This window comes from Lepidochelys olivacea (assembly GCF_965140295.1).
Source record: "Lepidochelys olivacea isolate rLepOli2 genome assembly, chromosome: 1".
Taxonomy (NCBI): domain Eukaryota; kingdom Metazoa; phylum Chordata; order Testudines; family Cheloniidae; genus Lepidochelys; species Lepidochelys olivacea.
Genome location: NC_140411.1, coordinates 281,342,108 through 281,360,095, shown reverse-complemented (window position 1 = coordinate 281,360,095; position 17,988 = coordinate 281,342,108). Strand labels below are relative to the sequence as shown.

Genomic DNA, 17,988 nt, shown 5'->3' with positions numbered 1-17,988 from the left:
GCAACCTGGCTTAAACGCTATTGAAAGTAATGAAAGAGTGGCAACAGTTTGTGAAATGAAAACTTTTAAAATAACACCTAACATCAGACTTGCAATATTATCATGAGAGTTGGCAGTTCCGTGAGGGCTTTAATCTTTGTCAAGTGTCCTGGCCAACATTCCAGTTCTAGCAAATCAGGTTCTAACATTCCAATTTTTGAGCATTATTTTTGCTAAAAGGCCAAATAGCTATCCCAAAATAATATCCAAAATAAATCATGGATTGCAATTTACAAGACCAAATTAAATTCTGAAGTACATTCTAATTAGTAAAAAGATACAGAATAGACTAATTGCTGAAGACTACCTGAGCACAATAAAACAACACATCGCTAAAGTAAATACCTCCCCTACAGCAAACCAGCAATAAACCATGTCATTCAGGCATGTCTGGCGGCAACAGTGTGAACTGTTCAGTGATATTGCTCTGGAATTCACATTATAAAAATCAGTGTTTATGACAACTTAACTACTGAAGTAACTTCTACTAGTTACATTATTTTGTCACCTTCCTCCTTGAAATCCATCCTAGTTCTGAAAAGATTTCATTGCTAGTGATATGACAAATGATCAATTTGGACAAAACTTTTCAGTCTTTTCTTGGCTTGTATTCACAAAAAACAGATCTGATTCACCAGTGCAGAAAATGGATGTGCTTATTTTCAGTGAGTCCTGGCTTACAGGCAGCACTGCTTCCTAACCCCCTCTCTGTCCCTACTCAGCATTCAAACCAATTTAAGGGTTTCTAGAACTTGACACTTAGAATAACAGACGTTATTGGTAATCAACCTGTAGCATTTCTCTAGCACAATGCTACACTGATGGAATGCATTGGTCTGGAATACAATTCCTCTTGAAATTGAGACTACAAAGGGATACCAATTCAGAAAATGAGCATAGAGAGCAGTGAACAGTACTGGTATACTGTAATTAAATATAGGGCTTCAAAGAAAGACCTTTAATATTTTAGACTGAGGTATTGCAGAACCATTTGCAGACAAGGGTTTTTTGGGTTTTTTTCCCCAGTTTACTCAGCAATTTATCTTTATTTCTTGTGTGGGTCTAAGTTTATCTTCCTTGTGAGAGCACAGATTTCCTATAAGTAGCAAGGTATTTTGAATTTATGTGCTGTATTGGGAAATCCTTGCTCCTGGCACAGAAGAGCTGAAGTAAAATTATATTATGATGACCTTCAAGTTATAAACTCTTGCTGTTTGTCTTTTTTTCTTTAAAAAAAAATAGGGATGAATGATCAGCTAACTAGTGAAAATGCAGTTCTGTACAGGGAACATCAAAGCGTAGACTGAGGACTTATTATAAACAACTTTTCAAAGACCTCTGATGTTGAAAAATATTTAACTCATTTGTCAGGTTCCTTACAGAGTTCATGCCAGAAACCATTCTGTTTAAAGTCTATTTCAACTTTCTTTGTAGCATCTGCAAGACTTGTTCTTGACCTCTTCCCTTCAGTTTAAATTCTTGAGTTACCGCCAAGGCTGTCAGAACTTTATAACTGCCATCTTCTATCTCTGTCTTGTAACTTCACTAGGCAATGAAAGCATCAGCAGCACCACTTAAGGGAGTAACAGAGAACTTCATTATCTCAAATGATTTTTATTTTCTGACCAATATGTAAAATAAGCAGCAAAATCAAATGATTTCAAACTGTATTTAAATATTTTCAAAAACATGTTATGAATTTTTATTTCCCTCATAACCTGTATGGATTATTGGGACTGGTGGTTTGGGTATGCAGAAGTGAGAAAAACATCAGTTTTTCCAATATTAATCATCATAGTAAAGGTGGGCAAGTAAATTTTGTGCTTGGGACAGTAAGTTTACACAACAATTGTGCACAGGTGCCTTGGAGGTAGGAGTTTTTCAGCTTCTCTCTAAGCACCACACACAGCAGAGGGTTTATGATTATTTCATAGAATGTGCAGTATTTAGAACCACTTGAAAAGAAGCAGAGATTTCACTTTTTGTCATGGAATTTAGGAAGGAGACTGCATATCAATCGAAAGTCAGTATTCAAAACGTTTTCTTATCTGATTTCTTTAGAGATGGCCAAAATTGTCACAAAATATTTAATTACTAGTTTAAGATTTCAGATTCAAATTATTATTAATAGAATGGTTGCTATTTAACTGTAGGAACAAGAGACTTGAAGTCTGCTTAGCCTTAGAATGGGACTGAATTGTAAAAGACTGTCAGAACTCTAGGCCCATACCAGCATTGAAAACGCTGGGAACAGAGGTAAGAAAGAAGCAGCAGAATTTGCACAATATTTTGAACACACAAATATAAGATGTGGGGTTAATGTTTTGAACAAGATGCAAACTAAAAGCATTTTCACAAGTTCAAAGCAATTACACCCCAAACCCAATGTATTCTCTGGTAAAATGGACCTGAATTCTGCAGAACTCTGGCTGCATCAGACATCAACTTCAATTATATTTGAAAACAGTTTTTAATAGCCCTGTATTATTTATTTTACTATTAAACCAATTTTCATGCTGTCCCCATATTTTCTGATGATATACCAGATGTTTGTATAAACAAAGCATAACTCTAAATTGAAGGTACAGTTGTTGGAGAAGAGAACTCTCACATTTTCAGAGCTATTATTTGAAGTGGTCTGCAGACTCAGTAATAGGACACTGCAAAAATTTAGAACTGGTTAATATTTTTAAGGTGCTCTCCACAACCATAAGCAACAAACAATTTTTAAAAAATGAAAGATTGGACATTGCAGCCCATTTCTGTGACAGGACATGGAATATGCAGCAAATTCTATGGCTGCAGAATTACAGAATACATGAATGGAGCCCCACCTACTCCTTTGGCTTCTACTCTATTCATACAAAAAATGCGTGTTAATGGTAAGGTTGAGAAATTAAGCACTCATATGCCAGGAAATGAGAGGTAAGCTTCAAAATCAACCTTAACTCTGCCTCCAACTCTCATACGTATGCCTTAAAATATCAAAATTAATCAAAATATAGTTTGTAGTAATACCAGCTAGAATTTGTTATACAACCCTACCTACAACTCAGTACACAACAGTCACACAATTCATGTTTGAAGAAAAGAGTTTAAATAACTTAAGTTATGAACATTCAAAGTTAAATGACCCATAACTAGAGACAGTTCAGCTTTCTAAGAAGTTCTAATGGCAAATGATAAGCCTCAGTGTGATAGATTCATACGGTTAAAGCTTTACAATTACTGAAGTGATTTCTCAAATTTCACCTCTGCCTCAAATCTCAGTGTTATCTACAGAATAAGTATGAACAAAACTCATTCATTCATTTTTCCCCCCCCAAAGATGCAAGTATAAACTTTCTGAATAGAACGCAAAAAGCTTTTTCATTCACCCACACCAGTTGTGCTTAAGTTTTCCAGAACAATTCAGTTCCTAGCTAAGAAGCTGCAGGGAAATTCCCAGCCTACAAGGCACTAAAGTGGTTAAGCTATCAACAAATCTAAAAGAAAGTAATGAAGCATGTTGGCATTCTATATGATAGTTTATGCTATGGTGAACATTTTTCTCCCTTCAGCAAGGAGGCTCAATTTCCAACTAGTTCTCCTGCAACTCTGATGCTGGAATCTGCTTTTCTGGAAGAAGCACTTCTTCCCTGCATCTGACAAGTAATATAGTTTCTAGCCCGATTAGCAGGTTTTTTTTGTTGTTTTTTTCCCTGGCTCATTGTATCAAATATTCCTTTTACTTTCTTAAAAATTATTATTCCCACCCCTTGTCGGGATTCTCTTTACGCAGTTATCTGTTTCTCAACTTGCTTACACTACCTGGCTACTGTATTGTGCACCATGCTGAAATGGTTCAGCTGGAGGTAGCATCATTTGGAAAAGCAAGAACTTAGCCCACCACTTCTTCTTTGATGAACAAGGAGCATGGTGTTCAGCCAGTCCAATCCTGTGTAAAAATTAGGTTCTGGACAACATTTAGTAGTGGTACAGTGTGTAGCTTTATTTGAGAAGTTCATTAATGAAATCCCGCAAGTTAGCATCCACACAGCTTTGCTTGCATCACTCTGCCCCCACCTCTCTGAATCTAACCTACATGCTTTCATCAAGAGATTAAAAAAATATATTCAGTTGCCCACACACACAGTGTATTAAAAAGCACTTACACAATTTTAGGCTTGATTTACTATTGTATTACTTTGGCTTTATATTCACGTAACTCCTTTGAAATTACCATAATCACATATCAGACTACAATTCTACAGAAAGAAATAAGGAAGAAGTAACGCCCAGTGTAGCAACATGAAAGAATAATTACAGATCTGAGAGCAACAAAGAATCTGCACTGAAGACTGATGAAGAAGAAAGGAAATATGAACACACAATCCATTAGGCTTGTAGAAAAGATACAAAAGCAGCAAAAAAGAGGACAGAATGAATCATTTAACCAAAGTGGCTGAGGAATATGTAATGACACTGATACAAACACAACAACTGATTCACTAGTGTGTTACTTCTATGTTTCGGTCAACAGAAATGTATTCTCTTATGCCATATGATGGTATAGATTAAGATATAATAGTTTTTTTCACCCACACTCACAGATTTCAAAGCTTTCTTCCTTTGCAACTGTCAGGGTTCCTTCCCCACTCTGAACTCTAGGGTACAGATGTGGGGACCCACATGAAAGACCACCTAAGCTTATTCTTACCAGCTTAGGTTAAAAACTTCCCCAAGGTACAAACTTTGCCTTGTCCTTGACCAGTATGCTGCCACCATCTAGCGTTTTAAACAAAGAACTGGGAAAGAAACCGCTTGGAGACATCTTCCCCCAAAATATCCCCCCAAACCCTATACACCCCCTTTCCTGGGGAGGCTTGAGAATAATATCCTAACCAATTGGTTATAAAATCATCAAAGACCCAAACCCCTGGATCTTGGAACAATGGAAAAAATAAGTCAGGTTCTTAAAAGAAGGATTTTATTAAAAAAAAAGAAAGGTAAAAATCATCTCTGTAAATTCAGGATGGAAAATACTTTACAGGGTATTCAGATTCAAAACACAGAGGATCCCCCTATGGGCAAAACCTTAAAGTTACAGAAAACAGGAATAAACCTCCCTCTTAACACAGGGAAAATTCACATAAAACAAAAGATAACTAATCTGCCTTGCCTGGCTTACCTATACTGGTTGCAATACTGGAGACTTGGATTAGGATGGGTTGGAGAAGATGGATTTCTGTCTGGCCTCTCTCAGTCCCAAGAGAGAACAACCCAGTAAATAAAGAGCACAAACAAAAGCCTTCTCCACCCCCAAGATTTGAAAGTATCTTGTCCCCTTATTGGTCCTTTGGGTCACGTGCCAGCCAGGTTAGCTGAGCTTCTTAACCCTTTACAGGTAACAGGATGTTGCCTCTGGCCAGGAGAGATTTTATAGCACTGTATACAGAAAGGTGGTTACCCTTCCCTTTATATTTATGACAGCAACAAGATTACGTCAATTCCCCATAATATACTTTCTTGAAGACTAGTAACCTTGTGCTGGTATTTTTCTAGAATGAAGAATTCAAGTAGATTGTGCTCTCCACTTCAGCTTCCCTGTGATATTACCAACTGTTATTAGTACCCACTCATTTATGTATTCTTCAAGAAAAATGTAGAAGACTCAAAGTTTGTGCACCATTAGTCACAGCAAAGAATTTTGCCAGAAAAACAGAACAGATGAAACTAAGGATGTTGACAAGGCAGAAAAAGACAGTTAGCTTTTCTGTAACTGGTGTTCGAGATGTGTTTTTCATGTTCATTCCATATTAGGTGTGTGCGCTCGCCCCATGCACCGGTGCTGGAAGTTTTTCCCTTCAGCAGTATCCGCAGGGGACCGGCTCTGACGCCCTCTGGAGTGGTGCCCGCATGGCGCAGTATAAGGGGTACCACTGGCTCCCCCCACCCTCAATTCCTTCTTGCCAGAAATTCCGACAGTGGGGAAGAAGGGTGGGTTAGGAAATGGACATGAGCAACACATCTCAAAGAAAACCAGTTATGGAAAAGGTAATGGTCTTCTCTTCAAGTGCTTGCTCATGTCCATTTCATATTAGGTGACTCCAAAGCAGAACCCCTGAAGGTGGGTAGGAGTTCATGGATGTGTAGATTGCAATACAGTTCTGCCGAACCCAGCGTCTTCTCTGGCCTGCTGAGTGGTGGCATAATGAGTGGTAAACATGTAAACAGAGGACGTTGCGGCTCTACAGATGTCCTGGATAGGGATGTGTGCCAGGAAGGCCATCAAAGACGCCTGCACCCTCATCAAGGGGGTTCTGACAATCGATGGCGGCAGAACCCCAGCCAGGTTGTAACAGATCCTTATGCACTACATAATCCAACTGGAAACCTCTGCGAAGACACTGGGAGAGTTGAGTTGATTTTTGGAAATGCTTGGTAGGTTCCAAGTAAAAAGCCAAGGCCCTCTGGACGTCCTGGGCATGAAGACCCTCTCCTCACTGGTCTTGTGTGGTTTGGGACAGAACACCAGAAGGAAGATATCCTGGTTCATATGGAAGGCTGGGTGGAGCCACAACTGAACCTTATCTTTGTAGAAGACCATGTATGGAGGTTCTGAGGTCAAGACTTTAATTTCAGCGACCCGTCTTGCCAGCATCACCACCACCAGGAACACAACCTTCCATGACAAGTGGGAAAGGGAGAAGGAACTCAGTGGCTCAAAGGGTGGGCCAGTGAGCCTAGAGAGGACCAAGTTAAGATCCCACTGCAGGACAGTACAGGACTCTACCTGCGGGAAGAGTCTCTTGAGCCCTCTCAAGAATCTGACCATCATGTCATGGGAAAACACCATCCATCCCTGGATCGGCGGGTGAAAAGCGGAGATTTCCGCTAGATGCGCTCTAATGGAAGATTTCAGAGTAGCAGCTGTGTTAGTCTGTATCTGCAAAAAGAAAAGGAGGACTTGTGGCACCATAGAGACTAACAAATTTATTTGAGCATAAACTTTCGTGAGCTACAGCTTACTTCATTGGAATGCATCCGATGAAGTGAGCTGTAGCTCACAAAAGCTTATGCTCAAATAAATTTGTTAGTCTCTAAGGTGCCACAAGTCCGCCTTTTCCTTTTTCTAATAGAAGAGTGTGCCAGGCCCTGGTTCCTCAAGTGGAGGAAGTAGTCTGGACAGCCTGTTGACAAGCTTCCAGGTGGATTTTGTGGCTGATGCAGAAGTCCCATAGACAGAGCGCCTTCTGACAGAGCTGACGAGTGAGCTCCCCCCCTTGCCTGTTGATGTAGAATATCGAGGCTGTGTGGTCCGTCAGGACTCGTACCACCTTGCCCGACAGCTGGGGCAGGAAGACTCTGCACGCCAGCTGGACTGCTCGGAATTCTTTGATGTTTATGTGTAACTGCGCTTCCTCTGGGGACCATATCCCCCGTGTCTGGAGATCACCGAGATGCACACCCCAGCTGAGATCAGAGGCATCTGACACCAATTCAATGGAGTGAGGGGGGTTGTCGAATGGAACTCCCTCCAGGACTGTCCTGTGGTCAGTCCACCATTGTCTGGGGAATGGTAACTATCTTTTCCAGGGGGTCTCTGGACTGGGACTAGACTGTCCCCAGCCATTGTTGCAGGGGATCTGCGTTGGGTATACCGGGCCATCCACGCCTCACACTACTCAACCGGTACCGGGACATCCAACTGGACCGGGAGCTACTTTGAGCCGTTGCTGGGAGGATCGTCCTGAGAAGGGAGACCACCTTTTTGGAGACTGGCGATGAGGGCCTGGCGATTGGTGGTCTCTGGTGCCCGATTGGTCCCGGGCCCCTGAAGATGGTCTGGGCCGATCCAGGAGTTCTTGCCTGGTGGCACATGCCTCAAAGGGTCTGCACCAATCTATCAGCGAGGTAAGCCTTGAGTCCCTCGATTGGTGCCCTCAGTGCAGGGACTGAAGAGGGCTCTGCTGAGCCTGCCTCTCCGGTCCTGAGGCGTGATGGCTGTTCCAGGTGAACGCTGGCGGGACGTCCCTCTTGATGGGAACAGTACCACTGAGCTGGGGACACACGCATAGGTCCCAAAGGGGGTCTTCCCCAAGACCGGAGTACCACAGGAGCTGGTGAGGGCAGCACCAGGAGCGTCAGGATCTCCTGAGCTGCCTGAACGGCTTTGGGCATCGATGACACCTGAAGCTGTCTGAGGCCTACACCACTATCTGGAGTCATAGGTAAGGCATAGGATGGGCTGCACCGCTCTACTTGAGACTTCCCGAGGGGGATGTTGAGCTGCCCAACATGACTCTTGGCTCGCCCCCTGCCCTCTCTTTTCCCTTGCGTAAGGTAGGAGATCTTCCCCTCACAGTCTTTTTCAGTTTCTTGACCGGAGCCATGGAGGGAGACTGGAGCTGGCTTGTGGACGGCACCAGGGGAGTACTGTGCACGGATGCCACGGTGTGGAGTCGGACCACAGCTCCGGTGCTGGAGTGAGTGCCGACTCCATTAGGAGCGCTTTCACATGGATATCATGCTCCTTCCTCATCCTAGGTTTGAAGGACTTCCAGATACAGCACTTGTCACTTATGTGCCCCTCGCCTAAGCACCTTAGGCAGCTAGTATGTGGGTTGCTAACAGGCATAGGCCATCTGCAGCAATCGCAGGGCTTAAAGCCACTCGGGACTAACAAAGAGTTTGAGAACTAAGAAAACTACTATGAAGAACTATTTTACAGGATTTTAAAATTCACAAGAACAGAGAAGGAATCAATGCTAGCCGAAGCAGCAGACATTCCAGAACCGTCACCGGCGGCAAGAAAGAACTGAGGGTGCGGGGAGCCGGTGGCGCCCCTTATACCACGCCATGAGGGTGCCACTCCAGAGGGTGCCAGAGCCAGTCCACTATGGATATTGCTGAGGGAAAAACTTCCCGCACCGGTGCATGTGGTGACCACACACCCTTAACATGGAATGGACACAAGCAAGCACTCAAAGGAGAACTAAGAACTCCCTCAACTACTGGCCTAAGCATCAGTTAGAAATATCAACATTTACAACAAATTCAACTTACCTATACCTAAAATGTAAGAAAGGGGAAGGTAATACGCAGCAAACAACCACTATTAAAATATATTAAAACCTATCATTAAAGCCTGTAGTTCATTTATAGGCTAGAAGACATCATCTTTCACACAAAAAACTGCGAAGGAATTGGTACTGAAACATAACAACAAGACATGATTCAACAGATACCCCACTAGATGTGTTCTTATAACCAAATCTAACTGCAATGAAAAAAAATTAAAACAAAATCTGTCTTAAGAGATCACAATTGAATTAAAAATACCCAACAATTACCTGAGTTTCTTTCTTATTTGTTCCTTCTTCTGAATCAGACTGGTGTTCCTGTTCATTTTCATCACTCTGGAGAAAATAGTAGTAATAAAAATAGTAAACTTTTTAAATGCTATTTAGAGTTTTTAAACATTTTATATTTCTAAGGTCAACATTCAAGACAGAGGGCTGATCTACATTACTGCTTAAGTCGATATAACTTACATTGCTCAAAGGGGTGAACAAGACACCCCTCTGAGCAACACATTACAGCAACCTAAGCACTGTCCACACCAGCGCTATGTCAGCAGGAGGCGGAGTAATTATGCCAATGGAAGAGCACTCTCCTGTCAGCATACAATGTCTTCCCTAGATGTGCTACAATGGTGCAGCTGCATCAGTACAGCTATGCCAATGTAGCTCAGTAGGGTAGACTTGCCCAGAGTTTATTTGAATTAAATCTATTTGAACGGTAGTTTATATGCTGTATAAAAGCAACAGAAGCAAACACAAAAGGACAAGAATTTGTCCAAAAGTATCCCATAACATTCCTAGATGGCTTTGTTCTATTAAACAAAACAAAATGGCAGAAACATTGAACAAGTAGATGTTTTCAGTACTAGACTGATATATAATGGAAGAAAGTGGGATTATATAGTTGGCATAAGGAAACACTTGCTTTTACAAGAGACATTTGAACTCTTATTTTTAGAAACCATTGGGAGTATAGGCCTTCTTGTTAATTTGATCAGAATTGACTTTTCTTAATTACTTTCAATTATAAATACACAGCAATTTGCAGAGCACAGGATAACGGATCTACTTCTCACAAATTAAGTTTGTAGATTAAGAAGAGGGAGGGAATTTTGTTCTAAATTGATCACCATTGCTTATGTTTCTCAACTGTGAAACTACCCCCATTAATATTATCTGGCAGCAAAAGAGCTTGATATAAAAAGATATCTACTCTTGCCCACTAGACACTGGTTCAACTGCACTTGAAAGATTCTGAACTTTATTATTTTTATGGTGTAAGTATCATTCTAAAATTAGAATACTTTCTAGATCAGAAGAGTTTTAAAAACATCACAAACAACTTTGGGACAGTGGCTGAGGTCAGGGCTCTCTTCTCTGCACTATCTTAATAGACTGGACAAGGAAGGTATTTGTTTTATATACCAGTTCTACAAGCTTCTTCAGAGGAGTGAGGGGCCTTTTTTTGAAATCAAGGCTGGAAATCCAGAAGAGAATGGGCCTATCAGGCTCTTCTGAATTTTATCCTCAATTTCTTTTCTCTCATTCTCAAAACCCATGCCATGTATGCAATCCAAAAGGAATATTATTATTATTATTTGTATTACAGTAACACTTGGTGCCTCAACTCATTGTGCTAGACACTGTACAAATAGAGTAAGTGATAGTAATTATTTGTTTACCTATTGATCCTACCCAGATTCCTAGGAGAACTTTATGTTAATCTTTTGATATGTTGAATATCGATCATTTATTCCAACACTTCGTTTCTGAGCCAGTTTCTAAATTATGTCAATACTTTACCTCTTATACTATGACTTAGTTTTCTTAAATGCCTCTTGTGACAGACAGACTTTGTCAAAGGCTTCAAAAAAGTACAAATGTGTTATATCAACTGGTTTTCTTTAATCTACTATTTGCTCAAAGAATTCTAGTAGATTGAAGATGAATGATTTTGGTTTATAAAAGCTGTTCTGGTTTGTCCCAATTGCATCATGATCATGTACGTGTTTTAGAATTCATTCGATGAAGTGAGCTGTAGCTCACAAAAGCTCATGCTCAAATAAATTAGTTAGTCTCTAAGGTGCCACAAGTACTCCTTTTCTTTTTTCATTATTATAATTTGATATGCTTACTGCGTGGAAATGTTATCCCTTCAAAATAAGGTGTTTTCTAAAGGAATGATCAATACACCCCAATTTAGATGCGTTTAAATCTGAACCCAAGATACTGCTGCTTTCATTGTTTACTTGCACTCTACAAGTGGGCTCCATTAGCTTGTAGACCTATACAGAACAACTATATCTGAGTACATCAGCAAAAGTCATTTCAAGCATGCTAGGCCTATGGGTTTAACAACTGCTGTGGCCACACTTATGCAAAAGGCATGATAACCTATACAGTGGTCATCTCATTCTATAAGGAACAATGTCCTATGTATTGGTCATCTCATTCTATGTATTACTAATCTAAATGGCCTGGGAAGAAATCCCAGACAATACAGACCTCAACAATCCATGCTACTCCAACATGCTAACACATTTTATATAGAGAAAAACATGTTACAAGCAAGACTGCAACTATTTTTGGAAGCACCCACTAGTATGGGCATAGTTGAATCCATCTCATGATGTTTTATTTCCTGGGTTTTCCAGAAAGAATCATATTAAATCATATAACTCAGTGGTTCTCAAACTTTGGCAACCCCCATTTTTATTTAAAAATTTTCACAGACCCCCAAGTTCGCCGCTCAGCCCCAAGACCCTGCCCCCACTCCACCCTTCCCTCCAAGGCCCCACCCTCGCCCCACCTCTTCTTGCTCCCAGTCAACCCCTGCCCCTCCTCTTCCTGCCCCCTCCCCAAAGCATTTCCCATCCCTGCTCCTCCCAGCGCCTACTGCACGCTGCTGAACAGCTGTTCCCCGGTGTGAAGCGCTGGGAGGGAGGGGAGCAGTTGAGGAAGGGAGGGGGAGGAGTTGATCAGAAGGGCCCACGGATTCCCTAGAGTACCTGGGGATCTGCAGACCCCAGTTTGAGAAATGCTGATAAAACTCTAAGCTATTTCCTATTATTTTAATGTGATAATTCTATATAAATTCTAAATGCTATGAAATAGCGTATGTTTAGTTGTTTTAGCAGTTTCTCACATCTTGAGTCCAAAAGGAAACTCCTGTAGATCTTCGTTTTTCTCTTGGTCGCCGTCTTTCTCTTATTGATTTTGACTGTGATTTATCTTCTTCCTTTTCTTCTTCTTTTTTCCGGCCTTCTGTTAAGAATAACATTTTTAAAATATGACACAGAAATCATGTGATCTTCTGTAATATACAACTTACACGGTAATCTTAGAGCTGCTGGAATAAGAAGTTCAGTAGCCAGTTTTATAAATTACGTGGTAACACACACCTGCTCAGAACACAGTTGTGAAATATTGTTGTAAACACCATTAAAGTGGTCTGGCAAGTATTTTTGTATTTCCCAATTGCTTTCTGTAACATTCTACCTCAGTCACCTAACCAAAATATTTCAATATAATAGGAATACTTCTGACAACAATCTAGAGGTTGGTTCTAAGATTCAAGCTTTAAAACTTCTGTCTACTTTATTATGAGGGCATCTGACTCAAGAGAAACAAGCATAAAAGAACACCAGGCTACATTTCCTCACATAAATATTTCTTTAGTTATAGCATCAAGAATTCTGTGCAATTGACTTACGTTCATTTAAGCTTTCTTTACCCCAAAAATATATATCTCTCTTTTAGGACAATGTACTGAAATTTCCTGGATTTCATTAAGATTGTGCTAAGGGCTTCCTTCTTCCTTAATGGAAATTTAGTTTGAGGTCAGCATGGGCCTTACTGACAAACTCTCTCACTTTTGAGTTCTGATTTTTCACCTCTCACATGCTTTCAATAACTTGTACAAAAATAAGTATTATTCACGGTTGCACAAACAAAACATTTACTTCCTCTAATGTATTTTTAACTATTTGTTTACCCTTCTGTTAATACAACAAATCATACACAGCCAGCAGGTACTGTAGTAATCACTACCCTAACTTATTTATTTCAGTGCTTCCAGTCTTCACGGTTTTAAATGAAACTGTTAAAAGGTGAACCAAGGATGAGATAGAAAAAAAAGAAATAAAACATTCAAGGTGAAAGCACCCCTTTGCTTTGATTTTGGCTTCCTTGAACAGCACTCTTTTCCTCTCAGCAAACTCATAGAATTGCAACATAGTATTATGGAAATCTGACCCAAATTCAGAATCACTTCACGATAGAGGGAAATAAAGTATTATATATTGGGAGGCACCACTTGAAGATGGTTGCTTCAGAAGATAATTATCCTAGGGAGGCAGCGACTCTTAAAGTGGCCTTAAGAAATCCCTTACCTCATAACACATGCAGTTTAAGACCCTCCATAGAGGCAAAAGAGCCTCTAATAAATAAGGAAAGAAAAAAGTCAAAACATATAGTCCTACCTCTCTCATTTTCTTTTGTTCCACTTCTGGGATAAACAGAAGTTATACCTATAAGGCTGTTTGGTCTGTTTAGTTGACTTGAAGTAGAAAGAGAACTAGTGGAGGTGGAAAGCGAAGAGGATGATGAAGTAGTTGGAGTTGAAACTGGCCTATAGCGATGATAGGGCTGTTCAGCAGAGAAAAAGTAAATATTAATTTCCAAAGATTAAAAGGACACAGATAAAAATAAAGAATATTAACATAAGACATTTAAATAACTAAAGAAAACTTAAGTCTATTATAATCTTCGCACCACCAAACAAAAATTAAGATTTATACCACTTTATTCCAGTTACACCACTTAAAAGGAATAGTATGAGATACCTCCTCAAGAGTTCTGGAATATCTTTGTCTAAAGTCATCCTCTTTAGTTTCTGATTCCTTCTTGTCCTCCTGTTTTTCTTTGTCTTGTTTTTCCTTCTCCTCCTTCTCCTTTTCTTCATTCTCTTGTTCTCTGGTTCGTGTAGGACGACTTCTTCCTATAGTTTTTTCAGCTTCTTGAAGATCAGTCAGTGTTACACCCTGTGGGAAAAAAACAGAAGCAAAAAGCAACATTTCACTTTCAGTTTTTACTGTTATTGATGGCCAGTCTATAAACTCCTAAAACGGATTTAAAGTTTTTAACTCTGGAGTGGTTTTTTTTGCATTTTGCAATTAACAAAACTTACTCTTCATTCTGTACCCTCAGCATGTACCTGCTAAAATGCAGATAAACAATGTCTGCTTCTGTGATATGATTTTCAATGGGACATTACACTCCTAAATCATGGAGCCACTTTTGAAAATTCCACCCTAGATCTTTTCCACTATATTATAAGCACTATTAATATTTTAGAGAGAATGTTTATGAAAATACAGTAGTATTCATTGTCTTAGACTGCTGAATTTAACAGGTGTTGAGACTTCAGACATTCCACTACAACTGGAGTTGTGGGTCCTCAGCACATCTGAAAAAATCATGCCTGCAGCACTTAATACCCTTACATTTCCTCACAGTGGTTTCTGCTTACCTGAAAAAGGCTGAAACTTATCCTTAAGAATTTTCATGTTACTTTGAAGATAAGAATTTTCATGTTACTTTGAAGATTAAATTATCTGAGCCAGAGTAAGCTGTCTACTGCTATGGAAAAAGAACATCTCAAGAAAATGCCAGGTCTTCTCTTTCAGAGTTTCAGCCAGTGTGACTTACTGAAATTCTGATGATGCCACCTGCAAGGTGGGACTAAGGACTAGCATATGTGAGCTGGACCTATTGTGTCCAGCATTGGTGGAGACTGTCAACATTTGCCTACGGAAGTCATTGTGTCAGCTGTTCTTAAAGAAACTGTTGTGTGGCCTCTTTTCATAAAGCCAGCTCTTGAAAAAGATCTTGCTGTCAATCTTTTTTTTCCAGGGAAGGGCATGGACAGACTTGTGGTAGGGTAGCTCTGATAGTTTCTTCAATTTACAAATTCTCTTGACATTAGTCAATCTGATGATAGGTTTGGTTTTAGATTAGAAAGTGCAATGATTATTTGGTTATTATTTGAGGATACCGAGGAGTTAGCGAGAGGATGTGGACTGCAACATATTCAATATACTGAGGACTCCCAGATCTGTCTCTCTTTCACATTTGGTATGGGCTAGTGCATTGGAACACGTATACTAGGGGCTATATGATTTTTAGGGATTAGAGGAGTTGTAACTGGCTACCACTCAATCCAGATAAGATGAGGATACTGTTTGTTGTTGGCTTGGGAGAAATAGCTGAAATATTGTATCAGTGCCTGAAATCAGTGTACAACTATTATTTGTAAAAGTCATACACAAAACTTCAGAGTATTCTTAGATCTTAGGTTAGTCCTAGATGTTCAAAGAGCACTCCACACATCCCCCCTTCCCCCCAATCTACATCTAGGGAGACTAGCTTGAACTTTTCTCTTTGATGGGGACCACGCAGGTCCAAGTCTGTCACCTCAATCAAGGGACCATTCAGGAACGGAAGCAAATATAATATGCCAGGCCTGCTTCTCAAACAGTTTCAAGCCTGGAGCACATTGCATGTTGTTTCAGACAATGTAATGGCTACCAGTAAGTTTGCTTGTGGAATTCAAAGTGTTGGTTTTAAAGGTCTAAATAGCTTGGGACCCAATTACCCAGGTATGTCATATTGTCACAGCTGAAATCAATGAAGACATTCAACTAGAGCCACCTTGCTATACAACAGGAAGAGGCTTTCCGGAAGACTCTGTGCTGGAACCTCTGCTTTCTTCCCTCCAGTATGGATCTGTTAACCTTAAAGGAACACTGGAAGGCCCCTCTTTTCTCCCAAACATTTTGAGAGGAAGAGGTTTTAAATTTGGAGCGGCGTTGTTGTTTGTAGTGTGGATTATTTTATCTGCTGGTATGTACTGAGTTTACACTGGTGAGAACCGTCATTGTATTTGACGTTTTACTGTAAAAATTATGAGGTTATTGCAGAGTTTGGCACCAATTTATGTGTTTATAAATGAAAAAAGAACAAAAAACTGTACCTGTGTGGATCTTCTGGACTGTCTTGCTTGCCTGGATCTAGCTTTTCTTTGGGACTCAGACTCTTCATCCCGAACAGGAGTGAGGTATGATCTAAAGAGTAAAATTAAAATAATATTTAATAACCACTAATTTTTGCATTAAATGATTAAAGAAATGAACATTTGCAACATTTTATGATTGAAAATCAATGCAATTATAAGAAAACTCAAAACTAAATTCTACATAATGTAACTAGATACATAAATCTGTCTTTGAAAATGCAAGAAATACAGAACTTGTATTTTGAATAAATTTTAGCATATTTATAGCAGTTAATCTTTAAGTGTTATATCAGAATCATATCACCAGAATACACTACTGATCTAGACAACATCCTTACCAGTAAATTTTCTTATTTACAATAAACTCATTTTGGCATTTTCTCTCAATACCACTTAAACTATTTTGGTGCTCTACCAGTCTGCTAAAAAGGTGGAGTACCTCAGATATATAGTGTGTAGGTATATATGAATGACTGTGAAGCTTTAACATGAATTTTTTATGTCTAACGTAAAGAATATGGCTATTACAGGAAAGCCCTACTATGCCATCTATTGTCTCAGAGTATTAAAAATGCAAAGCGACTGCTCATTTTTTCCAGTATTACAGGTTTGTAGTCATTTTATAAAAGCAAAAATCATACAAACATCTAGAACAATGGCCTCTAAGTAATAGACTTTTAGCCATGTTGCCAAGCAAAACAAAACATTAAAATGTAACACTTGGCCTCATGACTAATCAACCTCCCAAAAATCCATGACAATTAAAACTCCCAAGTAGTCTTACAAAACACAAGATCTAAAACTAGCACTCCTCTCTAACTCTGGGGGAAAAGAGAACAAAGTTTTCTGGATTATTTTCATGAGAGATTCTGTTTCACATGTAAATTTGAGTGCTCGATCCTAAAGCCATTCAATGAATTTCTGCTTTTGAGGCTTCAACTCTCTCAGATTTAAAGGGCAAATCTTGAGCCCAGTGTACAATGTGTCTGTGTGACCAGGCTTTTATGTGGCTTTCATGCCCTGCAAAGGAGGACAGGACAATCTGTATAGAAGCCGAACCTCAAATCCCACCCCTTCCTTTCCCTTAGCCTGTACATATACAGCCCAGTGTGCATTACGATACAGGGACCCCTGCACATAGGGGGGACCCAATTTATGGATGCTCCACTGCTCCTTTACACTAGCTTTGATTGTATAGAAGAGTTCTAAAGCCATCACGAGGGCCCCAAAAGAATATCTCCTATGTACAGGGAGACTTCTCTGCAGGAGTGCCCTACGCCAACCCTTGGCCGCTTCCATCACTCCTGGGGCAGGTGGCTTGCCTGGGTGCTCTCACAACCCTGCTATTCCAGCTGCTTTAATAGCCCACAGAGTCTGTTGGCTGTTCAGCACCAACTAGTCCAGGCAGCTCAACACAAATTAATCTAGCCTTCAAAGCTGCTCTCACTTGTGGTAGGGGCTGGCCAAAACCTCCACAGTCACAGCACAGGGGAGGTGCCAAAATGTGTGAAGCCTTTTCCTCCCTGAACCTTCTGGGTCCTCTTGCTGAGCTATGTACTGACACATGGATCAGCTGGGCACAGGGTTTATGCTCCCTTCATCCCGCTCTCCTTTGTGCAGCGGAACAGCATCGGTTCAACTACAAGTGAGGCTGCCTCAGCTGTGGACACAGGATTTGCCCCTTACTGAATTATCTATACATCTATAATGATACATGAAGATTCTTAATGGAACTGCTGATTTTCTATTACAGGATAATAAATCAGTGCTAGACCTATTCATAATCTGTTCTTTGCTGTGTAATACTGA

At 40.1% G+C, this 17,988-nt stretch overlaps 1 protein-coding gene across 2 annotated transcripts in view; it reads right to left on the bottom strand.

The window, feature by feature from the left end:
• Positions 1 to 17,988, bottom strand: part of PPP1R12A (protein phosphatase 1 regulatory subunit 12A) — a 216,381-nt gene that overhangs the window by 32,941 nt on the left and 165,452 nt on the right. For both annotated transcript variants that reach the window (XM_084624137.1, XM_084624136.1), the window contains 5 exons: positions 16,138 to 16,228; positions 13,949 to 14,146; positions 13,586 to 13,751; positions 12,250 to 12,368; positions 9,375 to 9,440 (listed from right to left, as the gene is read on the bottom strand). In XM_084624137.1, the coding sequence (XP_084480263.1) occupies positions 9,375 to 9,440; positions 12,250 to 12,368; positions 13,586 to 13,751; positions 13,949 to 14,146; positions 16,138 to 16,228 (640 nt within the window). The remainder of the gene's footprint in view (positions 1 to 9,374; positions 9,441 to 12,249; positions 12,369 to 13,585; positions 13,752 to 13,948; positions 14,147 to 16,137; positions 16,229 to 17,988) is intronic.